The 16,471-nt window shown below is 42.2% G+C and overlaps 1 protein-coding gene across 3 annotated transcripts in view; it reads left to right on the top strand.

The window, feature by feature from the left end:
• Positions 1-419: 419 nt before the first annotated feature.
• Positions 420-16,471, top strand: part of ABCC5 (ATP binding cassette subfamily C member 5) — a 67,617-nt gene continuing 51,565 nt past the window's right edge. Inside the window, exons 1-5 of one of the 3 annotated variants that reach the window (XM_066557043.1) lie at positions 420-514; positions 1,695-1,869; positions 14,837-14,997; positions 15,243-15,398; positions 16,109-16,256. In XM_066557043.1, the coding sequence (XP_066413140.1) occupies positions 1,741-1,869; positions 14,837-14,997; positions 15,243-15,398; positions 16,109-16,256 (594 nt within the window). In that variant the 5' untranslated portion in view covers positions 420-514; positions 1,695-1,740. Of the gene's footprint in view, positions 515-1,694; positions 1,870-14,836; positions 14,998-15,242; positions 15,399-16,108; positions 16,257-16,471 lie in introns of those variants that run through there. The other 2 variants (XM_066557039.1, XM_066557040.1) reach the window with 2 other exon arrangements.

Below are 16,471 nucleotides of genomic sequence, written 5' to 3'. Positions count from 1 at the left end.
CGGGCACTGGGTCGGTGGAGGGACCCGTCCTTCCCGCACTGCACGGTACAGCCCGGTACGGCACGGCTCAGCACGGTACTGCGTTGTGCTGCGTTACGTTACATTACACTGCACTGCATTGCATTGCGCTGCAGCCCTCCCGAGCGGCGAGGCGCGGTGCCCCGGTGCGCCCGCCCCGCCGCAGGGCCGCCCCGGCGGGCGGCGAACGTTCCAGACCCCCCACGCTGCGGCAGCGGCGGCGGGACGGGGCTGGGCGGGGCGCGGCGGGACGGGGGCGCGGCCAAACGGAGCCGGCCCGCGCGGGGCCTTGACGGAAATGTAGTTCATTATAAGCAGTGAGTGAGTGCCCAGGTCTGAGGGGTGGACTACATCTCCCGTGGGGCACCAGGAAGGAGCGGCCGCCGCAGCGCCCGCCCGCAGGCGCAGTGGGGACGCCGGAACCGCTATAAGCGGCGTTGTTTGGGTTCGCGGCTGCGGAGCGGAGAAGCTGCGGCGGGGCTGTCGGCGGGCGGAGGTGAGTGCGGCTGGTACTGGAGACGGGCGAGCCTTGTTGTGGTGAGGGGGCGGCTTTGCTGTCCCCTCTCCTGTCAGGAGCCCGGCCGAGCAGCCCCTTCTCCTCGCCCCCGGTGAAGGGGCTGTGCGGTGCTCTGTCCCGCCCCGGCTGCAGCCGGGCGCACCTGTCCCTGGGCGGGGCGGCTCCCGTGCTTACGGCAGTGCGGCGGAGACACGGGGGAGCCGGGAAAGAAGAGCGGACGGGGGCTCCCCCCGGGCTGCTGGGGGGTGACCTGCCGGGGGGGCTGTCCCGCATCCCCGCCGCGGGCGGGGCGCGGAACCCGCGGGTGCAGCATCCCTACCCCGCGGTGCTCTCGGCGGGGATGCTGCAGCGGCGGAGCCCTGGTAGCCCCGCGCAGCCCGGCAGAGCCGCTGGTGCAGTCTGACCAGCGTAGCGCAGCCAGGCGTCTCCCATCGCCTTAGTTGCTGGCGGGTGGCAGAATGCGATAAAGCTGAGTTATAAAACAGGGTCTCGCAGAGTGAGTGATTTTTGTCTTCCAGACTCTGATTCTCCTTCTGACCTTTCAGTGCAGTTTGATAGACTGGGTGGAAACCTGCAGCACTGAAGGTGTGACTCATTCCTGTGCATGTCTGCACTTAATTATAGCTCAAGCCTATGGAGTAAGCGAGCAATGCTATGGAGAACGGACACAGTTTTCTCCAGAGTGTTCCTACTGACTAATGTTATTACGTGATCTCTCCAGAGAGATTGGTTTTGCAAAACTTTTGTACCAATAAATTATTGTATATATGCAATTTCAAACTCTTTACAAAAGATTTTGGGGATTTGGTCTTCCCAGGCAAGTTTCTCACGGTTTCAGCTAAATGCTGTAGCTATTGCTTTAATCTGTCAGATTGCATAATTGTATTTCAGAGATCTAAGGGAGGAACTATGACAGCACTCTAGTGCATTGAGGATCATTGTACTATTTGATTACCTCAGGGTATGTTTAAACTAGTTCATGAGAAGTTAGTCTTGCATGGACTTTGAAAGCCACATTATTACGGCACTGTTGTAATATAACTCATTTACTATTGTGTATTGATTTTGATTCTGAAAATTAACTTTAAAAATAGGTGACTAAAAGTAACTGGTGTATTGGGCACGGCACATAACGAAGGGGAATTTAATTATTTTTCAGATACTTGAGGTGACGGTACACGTGTAAACCCTGGCGTTTACAGAAGATGAAAGACATCGACATAGGAAAAGAGTACATTATACCCAGTCCTGGGTATAGGAGTGTGAGGGAGAGAGCTGACTCGGTGCAGCATGAAGAGCAGGAAGAGCCTAATTTTCAGCATTCTAAACTTAAGGTCAGTTTCTTTTTCATTGTTTATTTTGCAGTCTTTACGCTTATTAAATTGCATGCAGCAGCCTTTTTGCTGTGCCAGCTGTATATAGATTTGCTGTATTGAAGGTCAGTAATGAGTATTGCCTATTGTGTGGAAGAGGTCATTCCAAAGGGTGCTGTAGCTATTTTGATAACAGGTCTTAGCACTTACTAAGCATTTTTCACTTTTAAATGTGACTTTTCAGTACCATCTGAGCAAAACTTTTTTCTAGTATTCAGCTATTGATGTGAATCAAGGAAATTTTTTAAACCTTTGTGTTTTAGAGAATCATTACAACCAAGGAGGAGCAGTGAAGCACTCGGCACAAATCATGCACCATTCAGTGTTGGCAGCTGAAAAAACTCTTAATCATGCCATGGTTGTTTCAAGGATTAATTTTCTAAAACAGATGTCTAGCTTGCTCTAGTAGCTTGACTTTTTTACTTTTCCCCTCAGATGAAAGTAATTATTACTGAAAACTTCCTTGAACATCTGTGTATTTAACATGGTGAGGTATCATCATAATTCTAGTTTATTTTGAGAGCTGGGTCTTGAAATAACCACTGGCTTGGAGCTAGCCTGTAATTGTTCAGAGCTTCTAATTTTTAAAGCTTGTTTTCACTGGGAAGAGTGCATATGCTACCAAGTGCTATAAGGAAAAAAGGCTCAGAGAAATGGAAACACCCATGCTGATGAAAGATATGGTCAGAAACTAATAACCTCTGCCAGCTGAAGAAGGTTAAATATTTTCCAGTGCTAGCATTCAGAGCAGCTAATATTTTCTTGCATATCCTGTTTTTGACCTTTTCTGAAATACTCCGAGGACTGATATATATGTATACGCACTGTAGATTTTTCTCAAGACAAACAAATAAAGTTAATAGTGCTTCTGTCTGATTTTCACAATGATGAGTTCCTTGCAGATGTGCTGCTGGTCATTCCACATAGATTGCCTGTGAGAGGGTTGGAAATAGGGGAACTTGCCATATTTGTACGGAGCAATTGTGAAGACCTCTAAAGAGGCTTAATCTTTGCTGTGTTACAGTAGCTGCTGAGATACTCTGTATTTCAGCTTCCCTTGTTTCAGTGGGTTTGAGGGTTTCCCAGGGCTGCTCTGCTGACTGGGATTGGAGAGCTGAGCTCTGCAGCAGCTGAGTGCAGCCTGCAGGCCCTGCAGCTCGGGTGTCCCCACAGGCTCTATGACTCAGCAAGTGCTGCTGCCGTGTTCAGCAAGGTGGTGTCTGATTGCATTACAGCAGGCACTGGTGCACAGCCGAGCCCTCGAGTCACCCTGTGGGTTTTTAACGGCTTTTTGCATGTTGATGTCATGGGCTTGCCACCCACCCTACCCTGTCCGGTAGCAAATCTGCTCTGTCAAATTACTGGTGACAACAGTGATGCCATTGGTGGGCAGCCCTGTTTCCCGACCAGTGGCAGTGGAGTTCAGCAGTAATCATTGCATGTTATCTCTCCCTTTTGGTCTGCATCATCTAATCAGGATTTAACTTTTAAAGGAAACCATCCTTATCTTACCTGTGAATTTTTAACTAAATGAAATCATGAAACCAGCATATTTGTGGGTATTTTTATTTTTTTTATTCCTTTTTTTTTTCTTTTGTGGAGACTGAAAGTAAGCCAAATCCTGCATGTCTGTACAGCCTGGCATGAAAATCTCTAACTTTGAGGCAGCTTCAGGTCAGCTTCTCTGTTACTGGTCTTTTTTACCCTTCTACCCCTACCATTTGATATGCTGCCTATGACTACAGGGTAGCACACACAGATCATTGATTGCAAAACAGGGGTGTTGCAGACATCTTCTCATTAAAATCCTTTCATTAGGATTTTTCCTGCTGATAAGTTTCAGCAACAAGATGTAAACAATGGTTATCTGCTGCTGTGGAATGCAACAGGTCCGTCTGTGATTGGCCCATCTTGGATGTTTATAATTAATGGTCAATCAAGGCCGAGCTATCTCAGACAGAGTCTGAGAGAGCTGCCTTTTGTTATCATTCTTTTCTATTCTATTCTTAGCTAGCCTTCTGAGGAAACCTTTCCTTCTATTCTTTTAGTATAATGTTATACATATATATATCGTAAAATAATAAATCAAGCCTTCTGAACATGGAGTCAACATTCTCGTCTCTTGCCTCATCCAAGAACCCCTGTGAACACTGTCACACATGGGTTCTGTAAACTTGTGATTACTGGTGTAAGAGAAGGGCTTACCCAAGCTCATACATTGAACTTTATCTTGTTTGTTCTCTGTGAGTAGAAGAATGAACTAAATTTGTTTTGCTAACGGCATCTTGTGGTTCTGATAGGATTCCCACTTTACTTGGCAGTTATCTTGTTCAGTATGCCAAGGTTGTGTTAATTTCTAGCTCAGACATTGGTACCATTTTTGTTTTGCTAGCCTTGCAGCTCGAGTGTATATAGTCCACAGACACAAACAGCTCTGAATTTGTTGCTACATGTCAGTGAGATTAAATCCTGCTTGCTTGCAGAATACTAAGGTTAAGTAAAAGGAGAGGTATTCATAACACCTTATCTAAGGTAGGCATTCATGTTTGTGTACCAAGTTTTTCCTTTTCTAGTTGAAACAAGCTCTGGTTTCAGCAGCATACTTGGCTTAGGGAAGAGCAAAGACTTCCTTTTCATAAGGCTGAGCTTTGTCTGTTTGGTAAAGCACTTTCCCTCTGCATGTAAGGAAATGGTAGAAGCTGTGAAGAAAATGGTGTTTCAAGGGAAGAGAAGGAACTCTGTCCTTTGCTACTGTATCTTTTATGGAACCTGGATTGGATTAGATGCCTAAATTGACTTGGCACAGCTGGTGATAGAACACAACAGAGGGCTGATGTGATGAGGAAGGGTAGGACCACAGCAGTTCAGATACAGGGCTAAGCTCTAGTGGAACTCTCTCACTTGGACAATAGAGTCCAGTGTACCATCAGTAGAGATGTTGTGACTCTCAAATTTCTTGTAGAAAATCTGGCTCAGGATTTTCTGAGTGACCAGAAAATGACTAAGCTGTAAGCATGATCTGTATTGCCAGGAACAAGCTGCAAGCAGATGTAGTCTGTTATTTCACCACTAACTTCAGATCTTTGTGGAATACAAGCTTAAGGCTGTTTTGCAGCAGACTTTCACTGCATGAGGTGGCCTTCTTGCTAACATGGTGCACCCTTTTAGGGTGAGGTACAATCCTCTGTGCTCTGGGGACAGTAGTCAGGGGCCACTGGTTCGTGGCCAGTGGTGATGACTGCTTCTGGCAGGGCTACAAGTACATTTGGCTGATCAATAATATGACTCATTGGGGTTTTTTGTTGCCTATATTGCTGCATTTTCTGTATCCTTCTTACCTTGAAGCAGACAAGTCTAGTTGATTTTCTGATCATGATCTTTATAGGTGAAAGACCTGTTTTACCATTGAGCCAAGGTCCCAGAGTTTTTTTGTGTGCCTCTTCTTTGCATTGCAAAAGATTATATTCAGCTTTCCATTTTCTGTCCTGAAACCTCCATTCTTGTGTTTATTTCTAGCTGAAAGGATGCTGGATGCTACCACAAGTGTGTTCATGACAATAGTGAAAAAGAACTTGCAGTTCTTTCCTTAGAAGCTTAAATGCTGCTTGGTCACAGCTTGAAAGATCACATCTCTGAAAGACAGGAGCTTTTCAAATAGGCTTCCTGGAATCATAATTGAAATAATTCTGCAGTATAAGTAGGTCTAATCCAACATTTCCTGGTACTTAATGGGAATGTTGCTATAGAAATATGGACCTTTGAAATAGGCACTTGGGGACTGAAATTCAAGAAAAAAATTATTCAGCTTGTGAATACATATATTCACCTCATGAATAAGTGTTTGCAGTGTGTTCTGATAACAATTGATTTTTAAGTCTTTGGAGACCTTAATGTAGCTTACAAAAGACTCTGAACTACATGTTCCCCCTGCATAGTGCCATACTAATTGGGCTTATTGTTTGTGGGGACATGCCTCTGCTGGAGAGCTTGTAGGTGTGCTTGCTGCCTAGCACTACAGTGAGTGGTCTTTATCTGTAAAAGCTGTTACATGACCAGTGAGTAATAATTAAGGAATGTTTTGAAATATTGATTTGTACTTACACCTTTAGGACTTTCTGTTTTCAGAATGTGCCTGTGCCTTTCAACTTGCAGCTACAGTAATTGTATGTAGTTTTTCTCATGGAAGCAGTGGATTCTGGGGAGGACAGACCCCGCTGTCCATTAAATATGCTATAAAATGACAGATGAGGAAGAGAAGTAATTTATTTTTGAAGTGCTTTTGAAATAGGCCTGTCTCAAATGTAGATTTTGTTTATTTGATGGAATAGCAAGCAATGAATTTAGCTTTCCTACCCCATTACAGTTACAATAGAGGAGGATATGAGAACAAGCTGCTTCTGCAGTATACAGAGCTTATGAGAACTCAGTTCTTGGAATTCAACTTCCCACGTTAATGATGCTACAGCACTTATTTACAAATTGTACTCCAAGCTGTAGTTGGTTCTGGCTGGAATGTACTGTTCAGGACTAAGTTCTTGCTGCTGAAGGATAATGAGTGCATCTGTGATGAATCTCAAGTGCAAATTGCTGTGTTTCAAGGCACCAGGCAGGGGAACTGTAGAGATCACTTCAAACATGCAGGAAATGTGTTGCTAACTTTAGCTATCAGAAGCCCTACTAATATTCTTGTCCTTACCTTGATCTCTTGTTTTTCAGGTTTGTTTCTGACATCTTTTGCCCAAGACAACAGGGAATATGATCAGAACTTGTTGGAACTGATGTAAATCCTTCAAGCACTGATAGCTTTGAAGTGATTTATCACTGAGTATTTAAATAGATAATTTCTGCCTCAACCTCTCTGAAGCATCCGAGTGTCTGAGTCAACTGAACAACAGGTTAAAAATAGGGGTGTGAGTGTAGCCTGGGTGCTTCTGCCTGTGCCCTCCATGCTTAGAGCAGTCCTAGACAGCTTAACTATAAACTGCTACTTGTAGCTGAAGCTGCTGGATGTGTCTACATTTTTTCAGATGATTGCATATTTTCATAACCAAGTAAACATTTCTTTACTTTTTCAAGTCAAATGAAAGCAAAGTGTTAAAATCTCTTTTTTTTGCAGCAGCAGCAGTTCTCTTATCTTTGAGAACTTTGCACACAATCAGACAGAAGCAAACATTGGTGGTGCTTTCTAAAAATACATTAATTCCACGATATCCCCAAAGAACTGAACATATTGGTTACAATCATGTTTTGTTGTTTTACCATTGAACTTCTGCTAGTCAAGCAGTCACTGACACAGTAATCACAGAATCAAGTGATTGTCAAGGATCACTTGATAGAAGATCCTAGAATTGTTTGGTGTATGCTTTAGGATGACCCTCTAACCACACTGTAGAGGGGGTGTCTCTACCTTGTCCTCCATGCCTAGATGCACATATCACCATCAGAGAAAGGAGCATATCCAAAGGCAGTCACGTATCAAAAGTTTACCTGACACTTGGAGGGGGGTTTATGGTGTCAGAGAAGCCTTCCACTTAACAGCAGGAGCAAAAAGGTGAGGCCTGTGACTGGGCAGAGACATTTTCTAGAGGAACATTGATATTCTGGGTAATTCACAGCTTCCATTGGAACTTGACTGCCTTCCTTGGTGCACAGCCATCTTCTTTCCATGTCTTAACCACATCATAAAACCTCAGCTCTGACCACATGCTGGTATTGTCTTTGACTACTGTGGGTTGCTGTTCCTTTGTTCAAAGCAGATTTCTAAATCAGCATGCTTGTGACCAGGAGTGTGTAAGGAGTAGTTTAGCTATCAGTGAAGGAAATCTTGCAGTGTCTTTTCCATTGTGGTATTCTATATTAGTGCTGCAGACATTCTGCTCTATGGCTGCTTCAGAAACTCAGTGTACAGCTATAAAGTGTTCCCAGAAATATTCACTGCATCTATCGCAAACTATTGGTGACCTCAGCTTGGAGCAACTTAAAACTTACATATAGATGGGGGGTTCTGATATCTTGGGACACTGGGATGGTTATTAGGTTTTGAAAGTTTGTATCCTAGTGATAAGAAATAGTCAGTTGTGCTCTGAACCACAGACGGCAAACAAGCTGTTCCACAAACAAAATCTGTGTTTCAGTTGTTTTTGAGGATGAAGGTTAATGAATTTCAAAGTCAACATGTTTAGAACCCTGAGATATTTGAGTCACCTAGTTTACTGTTTGCTTTTGGAAGCGTGTGTTGGTGCAGGAAGGTGAGCTCAATACAAGATTGTTGTATTAGGCTTGGTAAATGCTGTGGTGTCAAGGCTTCTGCTGTCACTGGTTGGTGATTCCACTCAATAGGAGTTGAAGTTCACAGCCTCCCTGGATGCTCCAGGTGGTGTACAAAATTCTCTTGTGTAGCTTCTATTTGTGACCTGGCTTAGGCATGGCCTGAATAAAGATTGCTACTGAAGAACACCCCCAGCATATGGCAGGGTGTTGGGATGGTTCAGGAGAGCAGAGCTTACCTGAGCAAGGCAGGAGCCCAATTCTCAGCCTGTGCTGTGCTAGGTTGATCTGCTTAGTGAGGAGTTGGTTTCCCATTTTTGTAGGCAGAGACATGTGGGGTGCCAATTCTAAAGCTGGTTATATCCAATTCCACAGGAGTCTGCTGTCACTGTGTATGAGCTGTATAGCTCCAGTGCTGGATGATCAATGTGCAGTCTTAGTTCTGAATGAATCCTAGAACCTTTGCTTACAAGGTCACGAATACTGGTTTTAATGCAAAAGAAAAGACAGGAATTAATGGATTCCACAAGCCTAAGCACATGCATAGCTGCTTATCAGTGCCTTCATAGCAGCTACAGTTGCAAAATCCTAAAACGAACACTTCATGCCAAACTCTGTATTTTTTGGATTGCAGGAATAAGTGGATTTGCTAGGAAAGAGTTGAGAACATCTCACCTCAAAGCTGATGCTGGCCAGAATTCAAGGGCAAGATAAAATAAGAAATATTCCTGTAAGAAGCTGTTGGTTATACCTGTCCTCACCGAGGACAGGTGATTCTGTGGTTTCTGTGCCTTAAGTGAAAGTGTTCAATATATGTGACTAAAATACTCAGGCTTACCACATGTACATAGCCTGACCTTGTTTGGCTACAGAGTCTTGATATCAGTACCAAGCGGTATTGGGAAACTTCTGCTTTAATCTGAGGATGCATAAACTCAGGCTAGCTTTGAAACCATGACTCCAGTGTTAATACAACTTCTGCTAATCCTGGCCCAGGAAAGTAACAACGGATCTGATGTAATCAAGTCACATGTAACTCTGTTAAAGTGGGCTCCAAGCTTTTCTATCTCTGAACTGTTGTGGTAAATCAGAATATGTTTCTCAACAGTTAATTTGTATCTTTTAAGAGAAATATGGCACAGCTGTACTTATTCCTGGATTTGGCTATGTGTTTGGTGCTGTGAGGAGCTGTTCTTCTGGGTAGCAGAAGCTGGGAAGGCAGCAGAAATGTGAGATTTTATTTATACTTCCCTTTTCAGAAGGTTGAAGGAAATGGAGTCTCTGACTTCTTGATCTGATTCTTTTATGGCAAGTAACCATAATTTCTAAGCATCTGACACTGTCTGATGGTCGCACCTTGGTGCTGTGTGAATGCAGCTGTGCTGTCTGTACTTTGCAATCAATGTGTGCAGGTCCCTAAAGGATCAATGCCTCCTTCCTGACACCCACTGTCTCTGATCTAGCCCAGTGCCTGCTCCTTGTTGCCCCAGCATCAGGGAGACAGCTGGTATGGGTGGATGATACACCAAACTAGTCTTAAATAGGCTCATGTTTTAATCAGGCAGGGTATTATAAAGTATCCTAGCTACAGAGAAGGCTGAGAGCCTAATGCTGCAAATCCCCTTGTTAATATTTTTATAGATTGTGTACTGCATCAAATCCAGTGAAAGGAGAAGAGATTGTCTTAGTAGACCATAAAGTTCATAGTGCATTGCTGTTCACCAAGCAGCTGCAGACTTGACAATGTTTGGACTTGCAAAACTCTTTGATTTTCAGATGCTCTGGGGTTTGATGACTTGCAGTCTGGACAATGCTATAGGTGCCTGTGCTACCTGCAAAAGCAGTGTATATACCCCTTACTCCTTTCTAGTGGGAGTATTCTTGGACCCAGAGGAATTTCTGGGAAGAATGTAATTACAATTCAGGGAATCTTTTCCTAGACTGTCATTTTATTTCAGTTGTACTTAAGCTGAATGGAACAGTTGGTTCTTTTCTTCCCTTCCCCAGCCCTTGTATACAAGCTAATCACTAATCTTGTTTTGTAACACCAGTCTTTTAATGAAGTCTTTAAATATTTTTAAATTGCTCTTCATCCTGGAGTTGTAATATGGCGAATGCTTTAAGCTCTGAGCAGAGCTGGTGATGATGGAATTATTTCTCATCACATGCCCACCTAGTTCTGAGCTCTGCTCTTCTGGTCTCTAGGTTTCCCATTTGCCTCTCCTTGCTGGGAACTTTAGAGGCATGAGGAAGCCTGCTGAGCTCTGGCTGCTAAATGCAAGGGGTAGGAGTTCTGTTCTGCAGTGTTGCCAGCTCAGAGACCTTTACAACTTAAATCAAACAATTTTAACTCTAATAATAATTCAACCACAGTAGCTTTAGTATTCTATGTCAGCTGCAAGGATTTTTAATAAAGTAGTTACAGGTCTGTTCTAGTTTCCTGTCAGCTGCTGGTAGGACCAGAAGAGATGCAGCTTCTTCCCTGCTGTGATTTGAGCCCTGGAAGATGTTCTTCCTTGGGGAAGAAGGGACAAAGCTCTTTGGGGGGTTTAGGCTGTATGCACACATCAGATTCTTCCTCTGCAAGATGAGTAAGGGATGGAAAAATCTGTTTTGCTTTGCCTCCAGTCTTGTCTGGCTTTGCAGTTGTGTGATGTTACAGTTGTCAAACCAATAATTGCTACCTTCTTTTAAATAGGAGATTGTTATAGGACTGTGTGAAAGGCTAGAATCTCCCTGAGTGGCTTTTTCCTTCCCACCTACATGACAGCTGCTTCCTTTTTCTTTACCTGTTCCCATCCTCAGATGCCCATGTTGCCTGCTTAGCACATTTTCAGAAGAGTGCAAGTTCACATATTTGAGTTTATTTGCCTTTCTGAGTATATTTCCTCTTGCCATTCTTGCTTCTTATGGAACTTCTGACATCATGTGTATATGACAGCTTTGTAGCTTGGCTCCTAAATTTCCTGCATTTTCATGACCTTGGATTGTGGATTTGCTATGTCTGTCTCTAATTTAATGAGAAATAGTTTCCCCTTGCCCCTAAACCACTAATTTTCCTCACATCACTCAGGCTTTCTGTCATATGTCTTGAGCCAACCATGTAATCTTTGACTCTCATTACCTTATGTGCTTTCCATTGCTATGACCAATTTCCTGACAAGGAATTCATGCCAACAGGTGCTTGTATGGTTTTGTTGTGTTCCTAAGCTGTAGAAAGTCAGATGGGGCAGGTGTGCTCTGTGGTAACAGCACCAACTGTGCTTCTCTTTCTCTGCCCCTCTGTGACCCACCCATGAAGGAAGATCATGTGTGCAGTGATGCTTCCTTGGAGCTCACCCCACTCTTGGGAATTGCCCCAAGATTAAAAGTTTAACTGTTTTTTTAATCTGTTAATTCTTACAGTCATCTATTGAATTGTATCAGCCTGTACTCAGGTGTGTCAGGGCTTCATGGCCTGTGGAGTGCAGAACTATTATGCTCTGTTTGGAGATCCCTATGGCTGCAGAAAATGTATTTGGCGTCCACCAGCTGTTAAAAAGATGCTGGATCAATGATTGTTCTTGCCTGCTGTCACGTGTTTAGTAAGCCATGATATGCTTATCCTATGTGAGTTTATTTCTCCAGTGTTTAGTCCATTTATGCATTTGAACCTTACAGTATCCCATGATAGAGACTTCCAAATTTAAGTGTGCCTTGTTCTTTTGTTTTAAGTTCGTGGTCACTCTCTAGTTCTCTTTCTTCAGGCTTTATGTACCACTCAAATACCTGTTTCTTTACTCCTTTTATCTATCCAGCTGAAAAATCTTAAGTTTATGCTATTCCAAGCCCCATTGTTATTACTGCTCAGGGAAAGTAAGTTTAATACCCTTTTTGAACGGAAGTGACAAGGGGCATAGTCTGGTGTTCAAAAAGGATGCAAACCCTAGGGTTTTTTAAGTGTTATGGTAATGTTTTCTATTTTATCCTTTGTGTCTTTTGTAATAATTCTTCTTTTTTTTGACCTTTTGTTGGTGCTGAGTAGTCACCTGCTGTTTCTCAATACACATCTGATTGAATCTTCCTCTTCCAGTTAGCAATGTCTGATTTAGACTTGTTTTGTTTCTGTGAGCATTTCTTTGAGTTATCAGTACCATGTTATATCACTCATTTAATTGCTTGTTTCAGCATATTAATAAGTTGATGAATTAGAAAAAGTGCATTTTAATTTATTTTTCACGTGTATTAGACATTTATTTTGATAGCAAAGCTGGGGCCTGTTGTAGCACATTAGTAAAGACTCAAGGCATTGGTTTCCAAGAAAACTGTGCACACATGCAGGCAATCAGAAAACCTAATCAGAAACCTAAATTAGGTATTGAGGTCGTTTTGTTTTTTACTTCAGTCTTTTGTTCCTGAAGTGCATTGTAGAACAACTTAGGAGCGTCACTTCTTCCTGATAAACTGCTTTGAAGATTTTCTAATCTTCAAAGAACTACACAGAACTGTGGAGTTGTTCTTAAATCTTAATTGTACAGTGATGTGGTGCATTTCTTTCTTGATTGTCAAATCCCACATGTAAGACTATCTCACCAAGATGGAGATGAGCAGTGCTCTCAGTGAGGGGTTTGTGCTTGTATTTGTCTCTATGGCAAGACATTATAAAGGCAGTGCCCTTGTCTTTAGCAATGCAGCTTTTCCACATTTGCTGAGAGAACTCTTGAGCCACTCTGAAGAGTTTAATTATTGTTCACAGTGATTGTTTATGAATATTATCTTTGGACTGCCTAAACCCCTTGCAATTTGTGCTTGCTTATTAAAAAGCTATTCTTGTTTCTGAGTGGGTGAAACCCTATTTTCATGCTCATCAACATAGTGTTTTCTGTTTTGGAAGATTTTTTTTTTCCTTATAGGCACTTTTTTCATGTGCTCTGAAAAGCAATGTTTATACAACTAGTTTATGGCATCACTTAGAAACAAGTGTGTTATCAGCAACAAGATGTTTGGACAGTTCTGCCCCAGGCCTCTTGTGGGAGTAACACAACCAACCAGTTAAAAATTCCTCTGCTGTATCCAGAAATGAGGTGGTGCAGAACTCTTCCCTGCTATTAACTCCTTTGGGATGTTTATGGCAGATCCCTTATTAATGCTGATTTGCATAGGCTTAGTAAGGCGGTGTTGCCTTAGTGAGTCAGTAATTTAATATAAATTGAGTGAGAAGTCTTTTAATTCAGATTTCAAGTACTGTGTATTTTTGAGTCACTCCATGTGTCATAAGGTTTTAATGTTCTTTTGTTTTCATGTTATTTGGCTATCTTTTGTTCCCATAGCTTTAGGTGATAGCTTAGCAAATATGTTTTTTGAGATAGAACCACGGATTGTTGACACCATACTTAGGCACTATTTAGTAATTTGGTTAAGTAAATAAAGGACAGATTAATGACATTTTCAGTTTCCTGTTCTCATCCTTCTCATGGGTGGAAACAGTGTCTTAGTGTGCTATACTATTACATGTTAACATAGTACAAAGACCATGATAAATGGTGACACTTCCAGAAACAATTACAAGACTTGGAAGTCAGAAACCAAGTGCTTGCATTTCGTGTTTGCTGGAGGCTTCAATGCATCACAGTTGATTCTTTTGAAGGAAACAAGCTAACTTGGCTCTGATAGGTCAACTAATAAAGGTAGAATCATAGTATCTTTGTAAGACCTTCAGGAAGATTTTTCTCTCAGATTTTTTTTTCTACAAGTTAGGTCATTTGCAATAAACTGGAATACAAGCAGGTAACATGGTCCTGCAATAAATGGCACATGAAGTTAACAGAACCAGTCAAGGGCCCTCTGCCAGTACAGATAACAGGCTCTTTTCCTTATGTACTTTTGCCACGTCTGGCTGCTCATCAAAACATTTGTTTGAACTTTGCAACATTTTGACTATCCTGTATCACTGCTGTTTCTCCTCTTGGATTAGCATTTAAGTCTGCCTTTCCCTGGGGCTGTGGAAACCCTCCCCGAGATAAGGCTTGCCTTTTAAGTAAGTGGCTGTTACCAAAGTTGCTGAGCCATTGAGAAACTGTGCCTGGGAGCAGAGAAAATTGTCATTTTTGTTACATTTAGATTAGGGAAAAAGTGAAAAAACAGGAAACATGATAAAAGTAAGTACAATTCTACTTGGTGCATATTTGTTTTTTTAATTTAATCTAAAGTGTTTTTGAAGAAGGGACTTTAGTAGAATTCTGAAAATACTTTGTATTTTCTGTGGATAAGAATATCTAAATTATACTAAGAGGATGTAAATTCATCAAGAAAATGTCTTAATTTCACTGCATAAGCCAGTCATTGATTTCCTGAACTGATGTCATAGGTACTTGATGTTGTAATCTTTCTCTATCGTATTTCCTGTGGCAGGATTAGTCTGGTCTATCCATTTATCCTTTGAATGCACAGGTGCAATACTGGTACTGATTTGTTCTACAAATGCAGCAGTCTAACACAGATCTAGAACCTGTGCCTTCCATGGCTTTGCTGCCAGGATGAAGCCTGTGGTCTAAGACATTGAAATGACTGTGATTGTTGCACAGTAATTTGCAGAAGAAAGAGGTGCAAAATTGCTGGAGATGGGAGTCATGGACTTCAAATGTAGTTTTGAAGTCTGAATCTGTTGTCTTTCTTGTAAAAGCAGATTGAATGCCAGGATGCCTTGGAAGCAGCAGCTCGGGCAGAGGGCCTGCCACTGGACATCTCTGTGCATTCCCAGCTGAGAATGCTGGATGAAGAGCATCACAAGGGCAAATACCACCATGGTCTGAATGCACTGAAACCCATACGGACCACTTCCAAGTACGTCTTTAGGCTACCACAGAACTCATACAGCATTTGCTTTTCAAACCAGTGACAAAGCAGAATTGCAGATGTAGGTCTGCTGACTGGTACTGGAAACATCAGAATTTGTTTAGCAAGTGTGGCTGGCATGGACCATTTGGTACTCTGAGTGCTTTCAATGAGAGGAGGCTTTGTTTTTCTTGAAGATTGACATTTCCTGTTTCCTTTTTCATTTGTTTGTGATTTTTCTTTAATTCTTTTAGACACCAGCACCCGGTTGATAATGCTGGGCTTTTTTCCTCCATGACCTTCTCCTGGCTCACACCTTTGGCCCACAGAGCATACAAGAAAGGGGAATTGTTTATGGATGATGTATGGTCTTTATCAAGGCATGAGTCTTCAGATGTCAACTGCAGAAGGTAAAGACATGCAGTTTATTATTATTTTCTTGTTTCCATTTATTACGTTATTACATGCAGGCAATGGTATAGTGTTGCCCTAGAAGAACAGCACTGACATTTTGTTTTGCCTTTCTCAGCATGGTGGAATTCACTTTCATCTTTCAGAGAGAGCTTTCTCATTCAGCACAGTTTCTGTAGCCTTGTCGATTTCAGTGAAATTAGGGGATTATATCTTTAGGAGTGTCTTACAATTATTCTGATTTTGCATGTCTTTAATCTGGTTTTCTATTAAAACAAATTTTTTTCTCAAGGCTACAGTGAAAAATTCTTGTGCTAAAATGAGAAATTATACTGTCAGTAGCGAGGTGACTTGAATGTGGATCAGATCTTCTGATCAGGCTTACCTTCTATGGTTAATGAGAATTTCTTCAGGTTTTGATTCTGCAGTCTTCAGTCAGTTCAGCAGAGAGACTGTCAGTATATTAAGACTGCCAAAGAAACTCCAGGCAAAGAAAAAGCATTGTGTTTTTAATCCCTCTGTCCTATGGAAGTAACACTACATAGATATTTCTCTTTACCTCACAGAGAGTAGTTAATATTATTTTTTGTTGTTCTGAGCTAGGAAGCACTTAGAGTTTTCACAAAGAAGTATGTATGAGACTGTACCTTCTCTCATAGTGAAAAATTTATTACATGAATAAATGTCATAAGTCTTCTGTTTTTTTTAGGCTGGAAAGATTGTGGCAGGAAGAACTAAAAGAAAATGGGCCTGATGATGCTTCTCTCCGGAGGGTTGTGTGGATTTTCTGCCGCACCAGGCTCATCCTTTCCATAGTGTGTCTGATGATCACGCAGCTCGCGGGTTTCAGTGGACCAGTAAGTAATATCCATCCTTTTTTTAACGACCCCAGAGGGCTCCATCTCGTGGCCAACTGTAAAATCTTAAGGTTTCATTGCAGAATCACTTAAACGTTTTGACTAGCTAGAAATCTTGGGGTAAAATTCCAGAGCAATTCAATAATCCAAGATAGGATTCCTACAGCTGATGGATCAGTTGCTGAATACCCAGGCAAGTTCTTGGGAAGGGAGGG

The sequence above is a fragment of the Molothrus aeneus genome, chromosome 10 (assembly GCF_037042795.1).
Source record: "Molothrus aeneus isolate 106 chromosome 10, BPBGC_Maene_1.0, whole genome shotgun sequence".
In the NCBI taxonomy this organism is placed as follows: domain Eukaryota; kingdom Metazoa; phylum Chordata; class Aves; order Passeriformes; family Icteridae; genus Molothrus; species Molothrus aeneus.
This window is presented reverse-complemented; position numbering and strand designations above follow the sequence as displayed.